The sequence below is a fragment of the Passer montanus genome, unplaced genomic scaffold (assembly GCF_014805655.1).
Source record: "Passer montanus isolate IOZ18808 unplaced genomic scaffold, ASM1480565v1 scaffold66, whole genome shotgun sequence".
Classification (NCBI taxonomy): domain Eukaryota; kingdom Metazoa; phylum Chordata; class Aves; order Passeriformes; family Passeridae; genus Passer; species Passer montanus.
The window spans coordinates 5,781,420-5,801,189 of NW_024371704.1; the positions used below are offsets into that span (position 1 = coordinate 5,781,420).

The 19,770-nt window shown below is 39.8% G+C and overlaps 1 protein-coding gene across 1 annotated transcript in view; it reads left to right on the plus strand.

Moving 5' to 3' along the window:
- The first annotated feature begins 1,560 nt into the window (after positions 1–1,560).
- GLS (glutaminase) overlaps positions 1,561–19,770 on the plus strand; it is a 61,408-nt gene continuing 43,198 nt past the window's right edge. The window contains exons 1-6 of the mRNA XM_039728575.1: positions 1,561–1,747; positions 9,692–9,788; positions 10,264–10,385; positions 15,321–15,450; positions 16,176–16,255; positions 17,851–18,014. Coding sequence (XP_039584509.1) covers positions 9,696–9,788; positions 10,264–10,385; positions 15,321–15,450; positions 16,176–16,255; positions 17,851–18,014 — 589 coding nt within the window. The 5' untranslated portion in view covers positions 1,561–1,747; positions 9,692–9,695. The remainder of the gene's footprint in view (positions 1,748–9,691; positions 9,789–10,263; positions 10,386–15,320; positions 15,451–16,175; positions 16,256–17,850; positions 18,015–19,770) is intronic.

The following is a 19,770-nucleotide window of genomic DNA, read 5'->3' on the forward strand; positions in this document are numbered from 1 at the left end:
GCAGCTTTTCCGCCCCCACCTCTGCCAAACATAATAAACACACCAGATGAAATAAACGTCAATGCATGGGGAAATTGTTCACAAGGAAATTTAGCAGTAATAAACTCCCAGCTCCACATGTATTTACATTTTTGCTCCGAAAATTAAGATTCCTAAACTGAGAAGACTTGGGACAATTAAAAATCTGGTTTGCACGTTGGCATTACTGAGGCAGTAGGATGACAGGAAATCTCGTCTTCTACTGTTACCCATAATGGATAAAATTTGCTAATATAGATTTGTACTCATCCAGGACAAATTTAGCAGTTGGTGATGTGAGCAAAGTTTCACCAAGTAACTGCAAAATCTGTGACTTCCAAAATGCTATATCCTGACAGCTGTGACAGAAGCTTAAGTGTATATAAAGAGTGACATTTACACCTTATGCTGAAGCCCTGCAGTTATTTTCTGCTACACTTTTGCTTTTAGGGCTTCACAATCATGGGTCAGTGGCTCCCAAACTGGGACCTGTAAGGGAGCAGCAAAATTTCCACACTGATTAAATGTTTGATGATGTGAACATGAAGAATGGCCGCACCCAGTTCACCTGGGCAGCCAGGTGGTTGATTTTTGTGGGTTTGTGTTTGGTTTATTTATTTTTCTCAAAACCCAAGAACTTCAGACATTTGACCAAGACTTACAGCCTCCACTGTAAATTTTGGCAATGAGCTATGAAGTTACCCTTTAATTGAAAGTACGTGGAAACCTCTTAGGAGCTCTGCTCCTCACCAGAAGTGTTTGACCCAAAAAATGTGGGAACAACCATTCCTTCTGAGGGCATTTCCAAGAGGCTCCTGTTCCCTGAGCCCTTTCCTGGGGCGCCTGGTGGGTGATGGACGCAGGCCCTGTGCATCCTCCCCTGCCCTGTGGTGAGCACTGCAGTTGTGTCGGCAGAGGTTTAGGTTGGATATTGGGAGGATGTGTTTCACCCAGAGGATGGTCGGGCAGTAGAACCCAGGGAAGTGGTCACAGCACCAGCCGGACAAGGGCTCAGGAAGGGTTCGGACAAGGCTCTCGGGCACGGGGCGAGGTTCTTGGGGTGTCCTGTGCAGCGCTGGATTCGCGGATCCTTGTGGGTCCCTTCCAGCTCGGCACATTCTGCGATCCTGCCGGCACGGCAGAGGCGGTGCGCTCGTAATCAAAACCACACAGTTTTAAAAAATGGCCATATCCATGGCAACCTGAACCCGACACCGCCGCAGCCCAGCCCGCTCCCAACGCCTTTACACGTCGCAGGGCGAGGGAGGGAAGGAGGAAGGGAGGAAAGGAAGGAGGGAGCGAAGGAGCGAGGGAGGGAGGCGGCGCCCCGGGCTCCCCTCAGCGCTCCGGCTCCGCCCGCTGGGGGCGCTGCTGCTCCCGCCCCGCCGGCCGCGCGCGACACAGCGGCCCCGCGGGGAGACTCGGCCCGCGCCGGGGGCGTGGCAGCGGCCCTGAGTGACATCCCGTTCGGCCAATAGGCGCGCCGCACGCCTGACAGTTAAGCGGGCTCGGCCAATGGCGCGCAGCGGGTTNNNNCCCGCCGCGGCCCGGCGGCGCTGCCGGCAGCGCGGGGTCTGTGCACCCGCTCGGAGGGAGCCTTGGAGGAGCCGGGGAAGGGGGCGCAGGCGCCGTCGCCGACTCCCGGCGAGCCCCCCGCCGACAGCGGCCACAACAATAACCACGGCGGCGGCAGCAAGGAGGTGGCCGTAGGCGGCGGCGGCGGGGAGAAGTGAGTGTGGAGGGGGCGGCGGGCGCGGGGGATGATGCGGAGGCGCCATGTGAGCGCCGCCTCCCCTCGCACGCGTGGTGCCTGCGGAAGGGGCCGGGCCGGGCCGGGCCGGGCGCTTCCCCGGCAGGTGCGGGGAGCCCGGGGCTGCCGGGCTCCATCGCGCGCCCCGGGGTCGCTGCCGCCCGTGCGGGGCCCGGCGCAGGTGGCAGAGTGGCTTTGGTAGCGCTTCCACTTGGCTAAAAATATTTCTCAAGGGAAGCGAAAGCTGTGTCATCTCGCATTAATTATTAAAGGCGGTGTGCGTGGTGCGTAGCGCTGCCTCGGAAGTTTCGCAGCGCTGTGTGCTCCGCGGGAGCGTCCCCGTGTAACCTGCCCTAGGGTGACCCAGCCCTGGCAGGGGCACTGGGGACTGGGTGATCTCCCGAGGTCCCTTCCAGCCTTAACAATTCTGTAATCTAGTGCAGCCAGGGACAGATACTGCCTTCCTACGTGGTGAGTGCAGATGTTTATAGGTGCCTGTGCTGAGGTCCTTACTTGTCCCTTAGTGACAAAGGTGTATGCAGGCAGTAGAATGATAAGGCTGTATATTTCTATAAAATTAATATTCCTTCACTCAGAAACTAAAATACTCCTTAATAAAAAACGCAGATGATAAGGCTGTATATTTCTATAAAATTAGTATTCCTTAAAATACTAATTTTTATTAGTAAAAAAACTAAAATACTCCTTAATAAAAAAAAGCAATCCAAAAACATTGGAGACTGGTGTGTCAGTTCCAGTTTTTGTACCTGGTAGTGGATACCTGAGTAGAATGATGAGGTTGATGGACAGACTGTTCTTCTCTCTTAGTCTTCAGCATTATGCAAGTCTTGAGTATTCATTCACTACCACCTCGTCTTGACAGTCTGTACATTGGCTGTTTGAACCTGGGTGCATTTAGAATCTCAGATAACCTTTTACAAGAAATTTGACAGCTTAACTGCAAGGCCGGTGAAGACTTCTCCTTTGTATGTGTTTGAAATGTACCCCATGGCATTCCTGTAGGCACCCTGTGCCCTGCTGATGGGGTGGCATAATTAAAATTAAACCCAAGCTGCTTTCCCAGGCTTTGCTATGCTTATTACCTGTATGAAAAGAGCAAACGACAGAAGAAACAGGGCCGAGAAAGGAGTACCTTGTTTTGACACTGAGTAAAGTCTCTGTTAGTCTAATGCTAAGAGGAAGTCTGGGGAAGATTCCACAAAGCCAGTCAGGAAGGTTTCAGCCCTTAGCTTGTTAATAGTTCTGCTTTTCAGTTGTGGGTTTGTGGTTGGGGTTTTTTTTTTTTTTTACCATGAACTTCAGTATGGCAGGTGGGGAGTGAGGCTGTGACCTTGTTCTTCTCTGTTTTTTCCCCCCAGATATGTCAGCTACTCTGCCTGGTTCAGTGGGGTACAGCCTACTTTAAAGGCATCACCAGTTACTTCTGCTGTCAGGTGCCTTAAAAAATGCATGCCCATCAGGTTATGTAACTGTAGGCAATACAAAACACAATCATAACTAGTATTATTTTTAAATTTTTCCTGTGGTTCAACAAATATGAAGTCTCCTCTTTGAATTAGCTCTCTATAATGCTTTGGAACAAAAAAAATATCCTTCTGTAGTTGAATAGGTGTGGTTTATAAAGACTGCATGTCTGCTTTCAAGCAGAAAGACATTAAAAACTTTGGAAAAAAACAGCATGCCAGCTGTGATGGGTTTTTGAGGATATTGCAAAGGTGATCTATTGAAGAGTTAACATTTTCTTAAACTGAGCTGTTGTTAGCTTCCCACAGCTAGCATCAGTTAGGGAAATTCTTTAATTTCTAACGTGTGGCAAAGCTATGTAATCACAAACCAGTTAAACACTTGTAATAATTTTTGTCTTTTTGACAAAATGATGTATTTGAAAGTCAGATATTTGTTCTTTAAATCTTACTGCAAAATGAACAGGGAGAAATTCTATAAAACATCTAGCATGTACTTACAAACACAGAAAAAGCTAGAAACTTTCATTTCAGGTTGTGCACATTTGGTGGCACATTAGTCAGGCTGCTGGATACTTTCATTCTTGCTTTTCTTGAGGCAGAACTGTGAAAATCTTCCTTCAGGCATTTGTAAATGGTACATTCCATGTGGAATGTATTGCTATATTAAGACAGAGTACAGGTTTGAGAAGAAGAGTGAGGTTCTTCAAAAGACAGGTGTCTGAACTGCACTGACAACTGGGCTAAGCCAGTGCAGGCTGGGTTCTGCTGATTCCAGCACTTCGCCATCCGTAGTGTCTCAGCATTTGAGTCATGTTTGACAAATGCTTTGTGGACTCAACTGGCAATAGCCTTTTTCTTTTTTAGTTAGTGTTGGGGGCCTATTTTTTTCTGTTTGATTATAAGGTCATGGTTCTGGGATACTGAAATAACCCATCATGTCAAAAGACAGCAGTAAGGTTTTCCTGTTTATTTGCTTTCCTAACACTCCTTGTGTACAGAGTAGGAGTTGCTAGTAAAAGCCTAAAATATTCTGTGCAAAGACTACACAGAAATTTAGAACAGTTCAGTTCCTCATAGTGAGAAGAAATTATGAGGTCTGTGGCTGATGAAATAACTAGTATCCCATTGCATAACCAGATCCCCTGGTGCATTTTTTCCATAACATCTTCCACCACCTCCTTATCCCTGCTATCCAGCCTTCACACTATGTATCCAACTGAAACTTCATGTATTTTGGACAGGAAAAATAATTGAGCTTGAGCTGAGAGTGGTCACAGACTGGTAAATTTAATTAATAGGAGTTGTGGATTAAAACACAATAGTATCTATGTTCATGCCTGAGTTATTAAAACACAGTAGCCTAAGACACTCCTCAGTTGTAGATGTGTATAATGTTTAATACCCCTTGCTCCTGTTTTCCATGTAACTGTTCCTTGCTTGCTTTTACTTTCAGTACTTTCAGAGTTCATCTTGTGCTGAACAGTAAAGGGATGAAACAGTTTATCTTAGTAGAAGCTATTTCTAAATTAAAAAGGCCTTGATTAAGGTTGAGAGGGAGGAGCAAAACATGAGCGACCCTAACTTTTGAAAGCTAAATTCAGTTTTTTTAGCTGAGTTGCAGTAGTGCTAGATGCTAGTATATAGAATATCAACAAACAGTTAAAGGAAGTGTTTTGTTGGTGGGTTTTTTTTTAATGACAAGGGAGTGGTAGTGCTCTTTTTTAAGGGCAGGGATAAATTCTGGAGGTACTTTTCAAAATAAATTTTCTTTTGCTGGCCAGATAACAGAGGAATAACAAGTAACCAGGCAGTGTTTCATGTTGCTGATACTTCTGATGGAGTGTGGATACAATACTCAGAGATGCGAGAAACAGAAGTGCACTTGTATTAGACCTTTCATAACCTCTGTAGAGGCCAAGGCTTTGAAGTTAGAGTTTGGTGGTTTTATTTTTTTTTTTATAAATATGTAGTTTATAAGTATGTAGTTCTTGGGTAAATAGTTGCCCACCTCTATTATGAGACCAGTGTCACTGTAGAGTGATACAGAGTGGACAGAAAGAGTTTATAAGTATGTAGTTCTTGGGTAAATAGTTGCCCACCTCTGTTGTGGGACCAGTGTCTCGCTATAGAGTGATACAGAGTGGACAGAAAACAGTTACTTAGTGACTTGACAAGTGTTGGAGACACAACCAAGACATACAGCATTTGTAGCATGGTGACAGATTCTTCAAGGTGCCTGTCTTAGGTGGAGTGGCTACTGACTGTGACTTGCAGCTTTCATAGAATCCCAGAATAGTTTGGATTGAAAGAAACCATTTAAAGGTCACTTAGTCCAACTCCCTCTGCAATGAGCAGGGGAATTTTCAACCAGATCAGGCTGCTGAGAGCCTCATGCAGTCTGACCTTCAGTGTTTCCAGGTCTGGACAGCCTGTTCCAGCATTTCAGCACCTTCCCCATAAAATTTCTCATTATATCTAATATAAAGCTGCCCCTTTTAATGGAAAACCATTATGCCTCGTCCTGTTACGACAGACCCCGCTAAAAAGCCTGTCCCCATCTCTCTTACAGTCTCACTCTAGGTACTGAGAGGCTGCAGTGAGGTCTCCCAGGACCCTCCTCTTCTCCAGGCTGAGCAACCCTAGTTCCTTGAGCCTTACCTTTAGAGGGGAGGTGCTCATCCCTCTGGCCATCCTGGTGGCTTCCTCCGGACCTGTTCCAATGGGCTGGTGTCATTCCTGTGCCGAGGGCCCCAGAGCTGAAGGTAGTACTCTGTGTGGGGTCTCAGCAGGGTGCAGTACAGGGAAAATCCCCTCCTTGACCTGCTGCCCACGCTGCTGTGGATGCAGCCCAGGACAGGTTTGGCTCTGAGTGTCCGTGCCTGTGTCATGTCCAGCTGCTCCTCCACCAGCAGCCACAAATCCTTCTCAGCAGGGCTGCTCTTGGTCAGTTCTTCCCCCGGGATGTGTTGATTCCAGGAGTTACTGAGGCCCAGGTGTAGAACTTTGCACTTTAGTTGCTGAGCTTCGTGAGGTTCACACCTGGACAGGCTTCTTGAGTGTGTCCAGGTCCCTCTGGATATTTGGCCCATCCCTCAGGCTTGTCACCTGCACCACTCAGCTTGGTGTCATTGGCAAACTTGCTGAGGCTTCATTTGATCCCATTGTTGGTGTCATTGATGAAGATCTTCAATGGTCCCTGAGGGACCATTGTTTGTGACAGTAATTGCAACTCATTTTTATGACTGGTGTCATATTTTTTAATAATGCTTGAAACTATTATTAGCAATATCATATCTTTATGTCATTTGTTGTTCTGTAAATCCTGTTCTGCATTTTGGCAATTCTATTCTGAAGTACAGAGGAGGAATCTTCCACATTATTTGAAATTTAATCTTGTTTTTATCCTAGAAATTCAGCATTTGTTAAAATTAAGTCCCCCCAGAATCTGGTGTAGACATTATACTGATACAAAAGGAAGATCTGAAAGAAGGACTGCAAAGTCCTTGTGCTTGGAATTCCTATGTTGGTTTTCCTTTGTATTTAAAAAATCAGTCCACCAGTATTGTAGTCCACAGATTAGTGTACTGCCAAAGAAGTCTAGTTGTTTAATATTCTGCTGCTTTTTTTTTTTTGTTTTTCCCAAGAAGGTAAAGAAATATCAAGTCATTATTCATGAAATCAGGTAAACCGGAATTTCCACTTAATTTGACTGTGAAAATTGCAAGTTCCCTGACCTGAAAAACAGCTTTTTACGTGTGTGTGGAACAGAATTATCTTGCTAAGTGTGTTCACAGTGCCAAAACACATCTTTTAGGTTAAGCAAACACCAGTTACTGACATCACTGATCTGATAAACTGCAGAGCAAGCCTTTTCACCCCTATTTAGCTGATAAACTTTACCAAAAGATGGACTACTTGACAAAGAGCAATTTTCTGTAAATATATTGAATGTCATCCTCTTTGCTTTGGTCGTCTGTGCAGCTCCATTGTTTAATTAGGCCGAGTGACCCAATATTGAACAGCAGCAGATGTGAAAGATATGAAAACCACGTTGAGAGATTCTCTGCTGTGAAAGGTGCAGGTCTCTTTAGTAGATTAAGGTCATATGAAGAGGAAGGTAAAATCTTGGTTAAATGGCTGAAGTATTTTTCTGCATCTTTCCAGATAGAAATTCCGTACTTGGAACACTGTAAAATTGAGTAATTGCTCAGAAATGTGTAATTAAATAGGTTATCAGTTAACATTTCTCAGTGTGTTTGCTGGCTGGTTTTGCCAAAGTGAAATAGGAAAGTTTCCTCTGCCAGACTTTAAGCAGACCTTAAGACCGGGAATGACTTGTGTAGCAGAGACATCCCTTAAAACATGAAATCTCGACGTTTTGGGGAGCTCAGTTGAATGCTTTGTGTAAATGATGAAGATGTAGGGGCATAGATGATGTAACTTGGCATAACTTTTAAATTTAGTTCCCTGCAGAATTAGGATGCAGACATCCTAAAGCTTTAGTTGCCGTGTTGGTAGTTCTGGTTCTGTTGGCTTGACTGGACATACTGTCCCCAAAGGACTGGAAATGAAACACGCTGCCTGGAAGACCTGAATTTTCTTTACCAAAAGGGCTGCTCAGTAGTTTGCTTGAGGTAGTTGCAAGCGTTTGTCTTGGTTGAATTGCCAGCCTGTCTGTGCATTAGTCAGCCAGCATAATTTAAATTAAAAAAAAAAATTCTAGACTGTAAGACAAGGAAAGGTCTGTTGGCTTACAAAGCTGTCTTCTGTTCTTAGTATGTAAGTACAAGGTTTTAAATTGGAAAATGAGAGGTGATATTTTTTTACTGCTTGTTTTCACAGCTAGTTACGAGGAAAGGAGGGAGGCAAGAGCAATCTAGAGGTTGCCTTAAATATATAAGGGTATTTGGGTACAATCAGATTTTTATTAAAAATAATCATAAATCTGCCTTGTGTAAGTATTGGCAGAGGAGAGGATTAAACGTCAGTCAGTAAGATTGCATTGGGCTATCTAGGGTCTGTGCTTAGCTGTAGCATTTTATTTTTGCAGTTGTAACCCTGAGTTCTGCTATTCAAAGCATTCCTAATCTCTTGACAACTTCAGTGACTAGAATTTGGACCTACTTTTTGTAAACATGTGCATAAATGTATAAAAATACATAAATTGCCACTGAGCATTCTGGTTTCAGGTAATAGTTTATTTATTACTGTATGGTAACAAAGCATTGCCAGTATTAATAGATTATAAGATAGACCTTTAAAACTGATGGTTAAAATAATGTAAGACTGCATACTCTGCATTTTAGTTACTATCTACATATTTTTTTCTTTTGGTTTTTTGTTGTTTTTTTTTTTTTGGTCAAGCATTGGAACATTGGCTTTTTTGTCTGGAAACAAACTTGGGCACTTCAGGCGACCAAAGAACCAGAATCCCTTTGCTGTCACTGCCCCTCTCAGTCTGGAAGTGTAGTGGGCACTGCTTACAGGGCAAGTAAAGACTTGGGCTCCTGCCTGCTGCAGGGAGCTTTGGAATATCAAGGCATATTTTCATAGTTTTTACAGGTTCAATGTGTAAATTCAAAGGGAAGGGAAAGCTGTCAGTACTGCAGCTTTCTGTCTTGCAAGGAATCTGAGTGCTTAGTTTGGTGGGTTTCCTTTAGATTTCACATGAAATGGAGATGCAGGTACTAAAAACCTGCAGGGCAGGGGAAGCCTATCTCAGAGTGAAACAGGTGACACCTGGGATCCTTGGAGAGTGGTGTGTTTACACTGATAAGCACAGTGACCATTAAAGGTGCATCTGCACTGGGTTTACTTAGCTAAGTAGGTGTGATGAGAGTCACTCCTTCTGCTTCAGGTGCTCTATTATGCTGCAGATGGCTTTGCTTGTTTCATGGTAACTGATGGGGCTTACATAAGCTTCTAGAAGGATAGAGACTTCAGGACTGCTCTGTGGAGTCCTGAAAATGGGACTGTTTTGAAGAAAATATTACACATTTATCATCTCTTTCTCTTGCCTGTAGAATAGTTGGGTCAGTATGCTCTACAATTTAATTATGGGACATATGCATTCTGGAATCTCATAAATAATTTATCTTCTGCAAGTAACATACCTACCCTTAGTAACATCAAAAAGAGTGATATGTGATTAATCTTCTCCCAGAAAATTTAAATACAATCTTAGCGGTAAATGTATGACAGTAAAAATATGACCGAGTTGCAGTTAAGAATGTTTGCTACTGTAAAATATATGTATGCTGCTTGTAAGATTACCATTTTTTTCTGCTTGAAGTCTAAGCTTTGTGTTCACTGATGAAGTGGTTATTTGAAATTAATGATAGCAGTGAAAATGTGTTTGCCTGAGGATAATGCAAAAATGTGTGTAAATAAAAATAGGCACTAAAATAATCTATGCTTTTTTTTTTCTGTTTTCCAGTAAAATGAAACAAGGTCTCCTTCCCAGCTTAGAAGATCTGCTTTTCTATACTATTGCAGAAGGACAAGAAAAAATACCAGTTCATAAATTCATAACTGTAAGTTTACTGTTCCAAAGTGCTGTATGAAAGCTAACTACTGCAAGGTTATTTTAACATTTCAAATGCAAGAATGGAAAGCAGAGAATTTCTCTTGTACGTGTTTATCTGCGGGAAGGAATGTATTGTTCCCCCCACCTGAGCAGTTTCTGTAGTTGAAATATTAATGTTATTATTCACTTCTTTGATGTGCAAAAGAGTATGCTTGAAAGCAGCTGTGCCTGTGGCATGGCTCGGTAGTATTTGTGCTTCTGTAAAATGTAGTTGGACCACTGGATTTCAAGTAACATTAATGTTTTGACATAAAATGCAGCCAAAATGGCCAAAGGAAATTGCTAAAGAATCAGTAAAGTGTCACAATGTCTGTGTTGATGACGCAGTGGCAGATCTCTTGCAGTGATAAATGCTGAGCAGTAGATAACCTGATTGTAATAGCATATCTTTTTCCTTTGTAATTATTGTTTTCTTGTAATAGGCACTCAAATCTACAGGATTACGTACATCTGATCCTCGATTGAAAGAGTGCATGGATATGCTAAGACTGACTCTTCAGACTACTTCAGATGGTGTTATGCTGGACAAAGACCTTTTTAAAAAGTAAACTTTCTGTCAATTATGTAACTGTATAATTCTGAATGAATGCTGTCTGTGTGTTACTGAGTGCTATCTTAAGGAGAGACATAAGGTACATAAATCAGTGTTCTGATGAAAGTTTGTTCTCAGATTTCATGCAGCAGACAGGCTGTGTGGTCTCCACAAGAGCTTAATGTGTCAGTGTTGTTTGCATGTGTGTCTGACCCCATACTGCAGCTCCTGGTCAGGTGCCAAACAAAATTAATTGATGCAGCATGAAGTGTTTAGTATGATTATGTAAAACTGCTCTCTTGCTGCACTTGTCAGTTTCTAATCTTGTAAGTTTTTAATCTGAAGTTGAGGATGCTGCTTCTGTGTGGCAGGATCTTCAGAGCATGTATGCAATTCTAAAAGTGAGTGTGTGGAAAACAGTGATGTTAAATTTCAAGATACGTGGAGATGAGAGGGGTTAGGATTGCAGACATAGGTCTGTTTTGGAAAAGATCTGTGTGCCATATTTTAGTGATGCTTTTGTTTGTTCTTTTTTTAGCCAAGTCTGTAGTCAGCTGAAAAGTATAAGCTCTGTTCAGGTTGTCTTCTGTTCATTTCAAGCACACTCCTTTGCTCCTCTACTTACAGCTTTTGTGTGCCAAAAGATTGGAAATGTAGAGGCTCTTAAATATTGAAATGAAAATTTTAGACTATTTTTCTGTCTGCATTTTTATTCAATTTGCAGGGTAAATCATAATACCTAAAACTTATTTGCACATACAATTTTCAAGTGCATATATATAATACATATATTTTATGTACATGTAGGTATACAAAATATATACAGTATCTGCTTACTGTGTATTTACATAGCTTATGTAAGTATAAATATATAAAAGTATATGCATATATGTGTGTGTATATATATAAATATATATATATATATCTAAAAAAGAACATTTTTGGGAATAGATTGAGAAAAAGTTAGTGTTTGTGTGTGCAACAAAAAAGCCAGTCAATTTCTTAAGCACATGTGAGATGCTTTGTAAAGGTCCAGAATGAGCTAACTTTACTCCTGTGTTAAGTTCTAGACCAGGTCTTCACTGTTTTTATTGTCAGCAGAGTAAGAACTCTAAATTGTTAGATTCAGAAACCTTCCTGTGGGTATGGATGGATTGGAAAGGAAATGCTTTTTCTATTATGTGTTACATTTATACTAAAAGGCTTATTTGTCACAGTGAAGTGAATTATGTTTTGGGCAAGAGCTCTTCATTTGAAAAAGAATTGATTGCTAATTAGCAGGATTATTTTATGTTCTGTGTCACATCTCTGGGATTGGATCCTCTGTGTGAGGAGAGTAGTCATTAGTGTAACAATTTGTGGAAAGCTTACATGGTTGCTTCTTGTATAGGAAGAGTTTAGAATGTGAATCTTGTTTCACATAACAAGTTTTTCTTTGCAGTAGCAGAAGGTTACTTTGTAACTATTTTTGTAAATTAAAACCCCCTGAACTTCAGTTACCTGTTCCTTGTAGGGACACTGCATTTGTTGTGAATAGGCTTGCACAGGGTCCCTGTACTTTCTTCTATGAGTATTTAATGTGTGAAATACAATAATGTATCTAGTCAGCTGTGCTTACCTCAGGACTTGAAAGCTTCAGTTCCCTAAACATAAAAGTCAGTGGTGTAATTCTCCTCTTGAATTTGAATCCAAAGCTGCCAGATCTAATAAAGCATCAAGGTTAAGTGATCTGGAGTAGTGGTAGCATAAGTTTGACTAAATCAATCAAGTCCAGTAGAAATTACCTGTAAAATACACCAGCTCATATATCTGTCTTGTCTGTCATTCTGTATGCGTTTTTAATGGTTTTAAACATTAGGCTCCAATTCAACTAAAATTGCATTATTTTGAAGTTTTTTGGCTTTACAGCACTCTCCACATCAGAAAGAATCTTCATGTTACAGGCAGAACAATTTGGAGTTTTAATCTTTCATCTGCAGGATTTCTTTAGATGAAGATTTCTGGGGTGCACAAAAGAGAGCATTTATAAATTAATGAATTAGCTGTTAACATTGCATTTGTGTAACATAATGTGGTCTTTGCAGGGTGAGACCAGGCTGCTACTGAAAGCAGTGCAACATGCTGGTTAGCTTGATAGGAGAATTTTTTTCCTTTTCTTTTTTTCCTTTTTGGTACTACTTAATATAATAGTACTCTGTTATAATAATAGTGCTCAACAATTCATCTATTATTAGATTAAACTTGGGCTGCTTTATGTAGGGAAACAGTAATAAGCAATCTGAGTCAGAACTTGAAAAATAATGGATAAACCTAATAAGGTGGTAAAGAAAACAAAGTGATCCTAACTTTATGGTAAAGAATAAAGATACAATTTCCAAAACCCCTCGAACTGTTGCTTTCAAACTCTTTTACACAAGTCACTGACAGTTAATATTGATCATAAGACTTGCAGCCTAATCTTCCTAACTAAAATGTATCAGGAAAAATTTATAGTTTGAAATTAAATTTTTTAAAGTGGGACGAGAAATGCTTGGATTGGGATTTGTCAAGAGAGTTCTGGGTTTTTTTTTTCAGGCAGAGATTGTAAAGTTTGTGGAAATGGAAGAATTTAATGTAGGACTTTTTAGTGTACTTATCCTGAGCACCACTAAACTATGTGAGAGATAAGGGCCAAGTTGTTCACAATATTTGACTGTAGAAAGGTTTTTATTTATCAGTGTAATTATTTACTTAAATTCCTCCCTGTGATCTTTTCCTATTGCTCCACTTCTTCGGAGCCTGAGGCCAGCCATCTCCAGAGGGTTACCTGGAAAATAGTTAGTTAATTACTTCGGTGGGAGGAGATGTCAGATGCAGAATTTTAGAGGCTGTCTTGGCTCATGTCCTGGCTGACTGAAAGCTGTCAAGTCTGTTTAGTGTCCTGTTAAAGGGACACCCAAGAACTCTCTTATTTTCTCCATGCACCTATTGTTCTGAATGCCCATCTAGATTACTTGAACCATTGTATGTAATTTAGTCTGTGAATTCATACTATTTGCTTGGTTTAAGGAGTAAACACCTGGGTTTAAATACCCAGACAATGACCTTGGCAGAGTCTGGGAAAAATTGGTAATGGTGAGCAATGTCCTTCACCAACACAACAATTTCTGTACTGAGTTTTAATCCCTACATTAAAGGGATTGAACTGCTGAAGTGAGCTTCGTAGGCTTGGTGTAAATTTTAAGTATATAAATGCCCTTCTTGTTTCAGAAACATAATGTGATCTTAAGAGGACTGTACTTAAGTGCACACTGCCTTCTTGTTTTCCAGACTTTGTATTGAATTGTTCTAAAATGTTTGGGTCAACTTCAGAGATATGTTTTTTCTTACAGAAGTGCTTAATGTGCCCAGGTAGTGCAGACAATGTAGAAGGGCATCTGAAGTTTGAACCTAATGCATGTTGTGTTGTTACTCCTTCTGCACACATAGCTGCCATCAGTGTTATTAATTACTTTTGAAAAGGGGTTTTGCACCTGGAGTAGGTGACTGTAATTGGAAGCTGCTGGGAACAAAAGCAAACAGCAGATTTTGCAAGATGCAGAAAAAAAAAGATTGCAACAAAACCAACTCAACTGCAGTTTTCACACAGGCTGAGAAAGCAGTGTATTAGAGACCGCAGTTTGTTAGGTGATTGTGTGCATCGGAAACTTCACAGTTTCTCTTTCACTTTCGGAGAGCTGTGAAGCATTTGAAATGGATATCAGTTGAATTTAAGATAAAGTCCTTGAAGTAGGAGGAGTTTAAAGGCTTAGAAAAAGAGAGGGCATTCAAAGGGAGGGTAATTCTGTCTCTTCACTGGTCTTCATGCACCTTCTTTTTGAGCCGATGATGGCTTTTAATAGTAGGATTATTGAAATATCTATTCTAAGTGAAAAGATGGCTCTAAAAATGACTTTTTTTCTGGTTGAGTTTTAATTGGAAGGTATGCTCGTCTTTGTAGCATGTGCTTAGATGTTCTTAACTTCCCACTTGCCTGCATTAAGAGTATGTGTCTGCTTCTGTCAACAGTGCCAGAAGGCGCGGTGTGAAGGTGTTAACTGTTTGTTTGCTGTTAAACCTGCCTCGTCCTCCTTGCCCTGGGACAGGGCTCTTAATACCTTTTATCAGGTCATATTTCAACTGACTTGATAGTGGCTGCCAACTGCTCTCCTCTCTCACACCACTTTCAGCATGCATCAGTTTGTGTTTTCGTTCTTACTTCTGTTTGTCCTAGATAAGTCTTTTCCTTTTTCCCTCATCGGTGTTTTCGCTGTCCCAGATGGGCTGGCGCTCCGAGGGTGTGGCCGACAGTGTAACTGTGTTTTCTGGCCTAAAAGGCAACAGAGATTCCTTGAGTGCTGCAGATTTGAAAGAAGAAACTTGCAGTGCGGCTCACTAGTAACTTTTGCTTAGAGCAGGAGATGTTATCAATTTTTTCCACAGGGTTTTTTTCTTATTAAGAGTGGAATCACATTCCAGTTTGGTCTGTTGGCAGCGTTCTCACCTCAGTTAGCCGTGAAAGGGTGAAGTGAGAGAAAGCAACCCTGAACCTCCCCAGTCTGCTCTAACTCTGAAATTAGCACTTATTTAGACAAAGACTGGGTCAGATAAACTTGATGGTTTGATCCTAAGAATTGGGTGCTTTAGAGCCCTTTTGCAAGCTGAGGTGCTACTTGAAGGCAGATTGATAATGCCTTGCAGTACAGCTTCCCAGTTGAAACTTCAAAAGAGAATAAAAGGAATACAAATGAATGCAGTAAAGCTATTACAACTAATTTTAAAAATGGAGTGGCAAATTGGAAAAGTAATGTAGACCTGTTCTTGTAGGCATGTAGCTTCAAGGGACTGAAGGTCCTAATTAAATAATATGTAATTGCTTTTTCACAGCACATTGTCAAAGCACTAATAAACGTTTTAAACTTTTTGCAGGTGTGTACAGAGTAATATTGTGTTGCTTACTCAAGCTTTCAGAAGGAAGTTTGTCATTCCAGATTTTATGTCGTTTACTTCCCATATTGATGAGCTATACGAAAGTGCTAAAAAACAATCTGGAGGAAAGGTAACCTCTTTGTAAATTCAACTTCAAACTTCTGTAGATTTTCAGTATTAACCAAATGCATCATTTGTTAAGCAGACAGATTTTTCTTAAAATTTTTAGTAAAATTAAACTGGTAACTTGATGAAAGAGTTTTGGTAGTTCAGTTATGCCTGCAATTTGTAAACTATGTTAGAAATACAGTTCACAGCCTCTAAGAATCTTGTAGCATTTTGATGTTGGAATATGAAAATAGCATTATTCCTTCTTTATTTTACATAAACTATAAAACTGCTGTATAATTGGTCAGACTACAGTTAAGCTGTAGAAAAATGATGCAGCTCTACACATCTGTCTGGATTGTGTAACAAAAGTAATTGTTAATACTGCACGTTGGTTGGTAAATAAAATTTATTCTGGTGCCTTACTCTCAATAAATTAGTTGAAAAATCCCAGACTGTGTTGCAAAAAATTTTATATTATTTGAAAATGCTGGATGTGCTGTTATACAGAGCACAGATACCTCTCTGAATGTAATGAAAATTTTACTTAGAAAAAGGTTTTATTTGATAATGATCTAGTGAATATAATAATTTCTAATGAAGTTTTAGATATACCACCAGGTGATTATTTGTAGAATAAATCAGTTGTACCTTGTGTATTCTTTCCATTGATACTTATTTTAATTAATGCAGAGTTAAGTATTATGGGTATTGTAATGTGTCTCTCTTTGTTTCACACTCTGATAGGTTGCTGACTATATTCCACAACTGGCCAAGTTCAGCCCCGATTTGTGGGGGGTGTCACTTTGCACCGTGGATGGACAGAGGTATATTGTAACTTCTACATTGTGTTCTTGGAATAGTTCAAGGAAAGACAGAGGCAATGCTTCTGTAGCAGTAATATTTGGAAGTTGAAAAGCTTTGTCTAACAGCACCCGTGCATCAACCTATATAAGTTCCTGTGTAGGTCACAATGTACTTGAGTGTTAGCTCCTTCTCTGCATTTTAATGTTTTCACTGTAGCATTGTTATATAATCTGTGTGTCACTGAAAAAATGCAGATTCATGTTCTTTAAAAGGAAAATGAAGATGTGGGAACTTGACAGAGCTGACCACGGTTTTGCTTTTCAGGTTTATCAAGCTTTCCCCTGTAAGGGTGTATGTAGGTCTTAGATCTAGTCAGTGATTTTATTTTTCTCAGTATTAGTAACTCAGAGTAGCAGAGACAGTTAGGAGCCTAGATGTAAAGGGATACCTTGCACCATCTAGCTGAGAGGTAACATGAGCTTTGTGTCTCCCTTTGTGAGTACACAATGCAAGGTGCTCATCAGCTCTGCTGACCTGCACTTTCCTGTGGTCCTACTGCAGCTTCTGGAAACTGCAATTTTGAGGTGTAGTGTTTGTGAATGGGGTATTCCTGAGAGCATCAGACTTGCTTCTGGTGACTGTGGCTTGGAGTTCATTTTGGAGTTCATTTTGCCGTGATCTGTTGAGATCCATATGTTTGCTTCTAATTAGCCATATGTTCTGTAATCTCAGGGGAGGAGCTGTACAAGTAAGCAGAAGTATTTTTTCATCTCCCTCTTTAAGTGTCTGAATTATAATCTATTAATAGTAAAAAACCTTATACTTTAAATTGACGTTTTTCTTTGTTTTGGATATTATGTGCTAATGAAAGTTCTTATAATATTAATTTTTGTAATGCTTAATGTTGTGTAATGTTAGCTTTTATAATGCCAAAATGGTATTGTGATTTTCACTGAAGCCTTGTGTTTTCTGCACAGAACAGAAGCAAATACACTCCTGATTTTGCCATCAGACAAGTGGCTGCTTCAAGCCTTTTGCTCTCTCTAGATGTGGCATATGCTGCTTGCATGAGTCACTCTTTGGTGCAGTCTGACATAGATGCTGAAAGTAAACTTTCCAAAAGATAGCATGTAATAAGTGCTGTGTCTTTGCCATTATTAAAGGAAATGTAAATACGGCCATTTGATTGTTGTTCTCAAATTGCAAGCCCAAGCTGTGTCTCATCTTTGTTTATATAGGCATAAATCAGTATAGTGGCTCTATCTGGGTCAGCTCTACCCTGCTGAGTATGTGGTTTGCAATTGAGTAGGATAAGTGTAGGACTAGAGGTTTGAGGTGATTTTCTGCTCTGGTACAAACCCATTTCTGAACTTTTTATTTTGTTACCTCTGCAGTAGTGAGCAACTGACTTTGTTATGCTTGGCTTATGGAGTCAGTTGCTAAAACCTCTAAATCTCATTGTTATGTTCTTTAAAATGAGACTTAGTAATAATATGCTTTTGCTTCTTGGGGCGTTTTTGTCAATAGTCCTTGCATGTTGAAGGATAGATGAAGCATTTAACACTCCACTGGCACAAACAGGAATCTCAAGGCTGTTGATCTGTGTTTTTCCCAGGCACTCTGTGGGTGATACCAAAGTTCCGTTCTGCCTCCAGTCCTGCGTAAAGCCTTTGAAATACGCGATTGCTGTCAATGATCTTGGCACAGAGTATGTGCACAGATATGTTGGTAAAGAGCCTAGTGGATTGAGATTCAACAAATTGTTCCTGAATGAAGATGGTAAGAGATACACTGCACTTAATGATGCACATACTCAGGTTTAGAAAATTAGGAGGCAAGCCTACACAGTTTTTTCAGTCTTTTTGATTTTACTTTATCCTCTAAAGTCTTATTACTAGGCAGTGTCCCAGAATATTTTGCTATCAGCAAGGTAGATTTGGTCTTTGTTAGTCACTTTAGCCTAATTTAGAATGCTAGTGAAAGATGTTTTATTGCTTCTATTCTATTTGCTGTAGGAAAACCCAAACAATTTTAACAGTGCAGGCATCTGAAATTTATTTTTATTTAGTTGAGTTGGTAGCAAGGGTTCCTTAATCATGGCTTCTGTAACATGGTGGTGAAAGAATGAAAGATGTTAAATTGATTTTAAAAAACATATCACTTCTCAGCCTTCTGAGAAGCAGGTGCTGGTGCCAAAGGCCAGCACTGACTAGTTTCCAGAAGGTAAAATCTTCCCACAGTTTATTCTAAATGGAATCTGGCTACATTCAAAACAATGTTTTTATTTTTTCCCCTGTGGAAGGATTATTTTAGCAAGAATTTCTCCTACAGCACTTACCTAGATTATTTCTTTTTCGTATTATATTAATTCTTAAGAATAAAAATGTGCTTTTTAAAATTTTATGGCAAAAATGTGAGAAAGATGACTCATGTAGCCTTAGAGGAAATACTGGATGTTATCTCTGAAACACAAATGTTTCTTCTAGTGGATCTGTCTCAGTAAAAGAACAGACAATGTTTCTGTTGCCATGGTGTTGCAATTAATATTTTATTACCAGCATAAGGCTTGGATGACATCTTTGTGAAGGACTTATTGAATTCTAACTTAAATATCTGTAGTATTAATATATTAATGATACCTATTTATATTTATTATGTTTTAAATACATGCAAATTATTAATATAAAAATTATTTCTTTATACCTTAAAATCTTCTTTCCATACTTAAAAATAAAATATATATTTGCAATTTTTCTTCTCTTTTATTATGTTAGTAGATGGTGATGAAATAGCAATGTAGGAATACATTGCCAAGAAAGGATTAAGCATTTTGTCAAGTTATGCTGCTATCTTGTTTTTGCTTTCCTAGTTTTTTCAAATACAGTGTTGTACAGTGTGAAGACTTGTCTTTCATATCCTACAAAAGCTCTACTATAAAAAAAGCTTTGATGGTGCTGAAAATTGCCCCTTAATTCCTTTGAACTAATACAGTCGTTCCATATTTTCTCTTTTTAATAACATGACAAAGTCTAGTAATTATTTTCTTCTTTTATTGCTACTTTTAAAATTGAACTATTGGAGAAGATGAATTGGTGGGCTGTGGTCTTTTACATACTGTTATACTTCGAGAGAGAATTTGGACAATTGAAATTTTGACCAATGAACATGAAAGAAAATTTAGTTTTTAAGTATGTGCTTCTGTGGCTGACAGACATGAGAAAAAAAGTGCTGGAAGTGAACTGCATGGCCTCTTATACAGTCCTTAAGAAAAGACTAAAACAGAAAGTAGAAGTCTAATAAATAGAAACATTTCAGTTATAGTAAGAGAAAGGGAGGTTGAGTTTCTCCAAGTAAAGGAAGAGGAGAGAAGAGAAGGATTTAAAAGATTAAATCTGCACTTGTAGATATAAACCACTGTATGAACTTCAGATAGGTGGAGTATTTGTGAATAACAGACTTGAGAATTTAAACAAAATTGATATTTAATCTATTTACATTCTAAATATTCAAACATAGTTGTATTTCATGTTTGTAA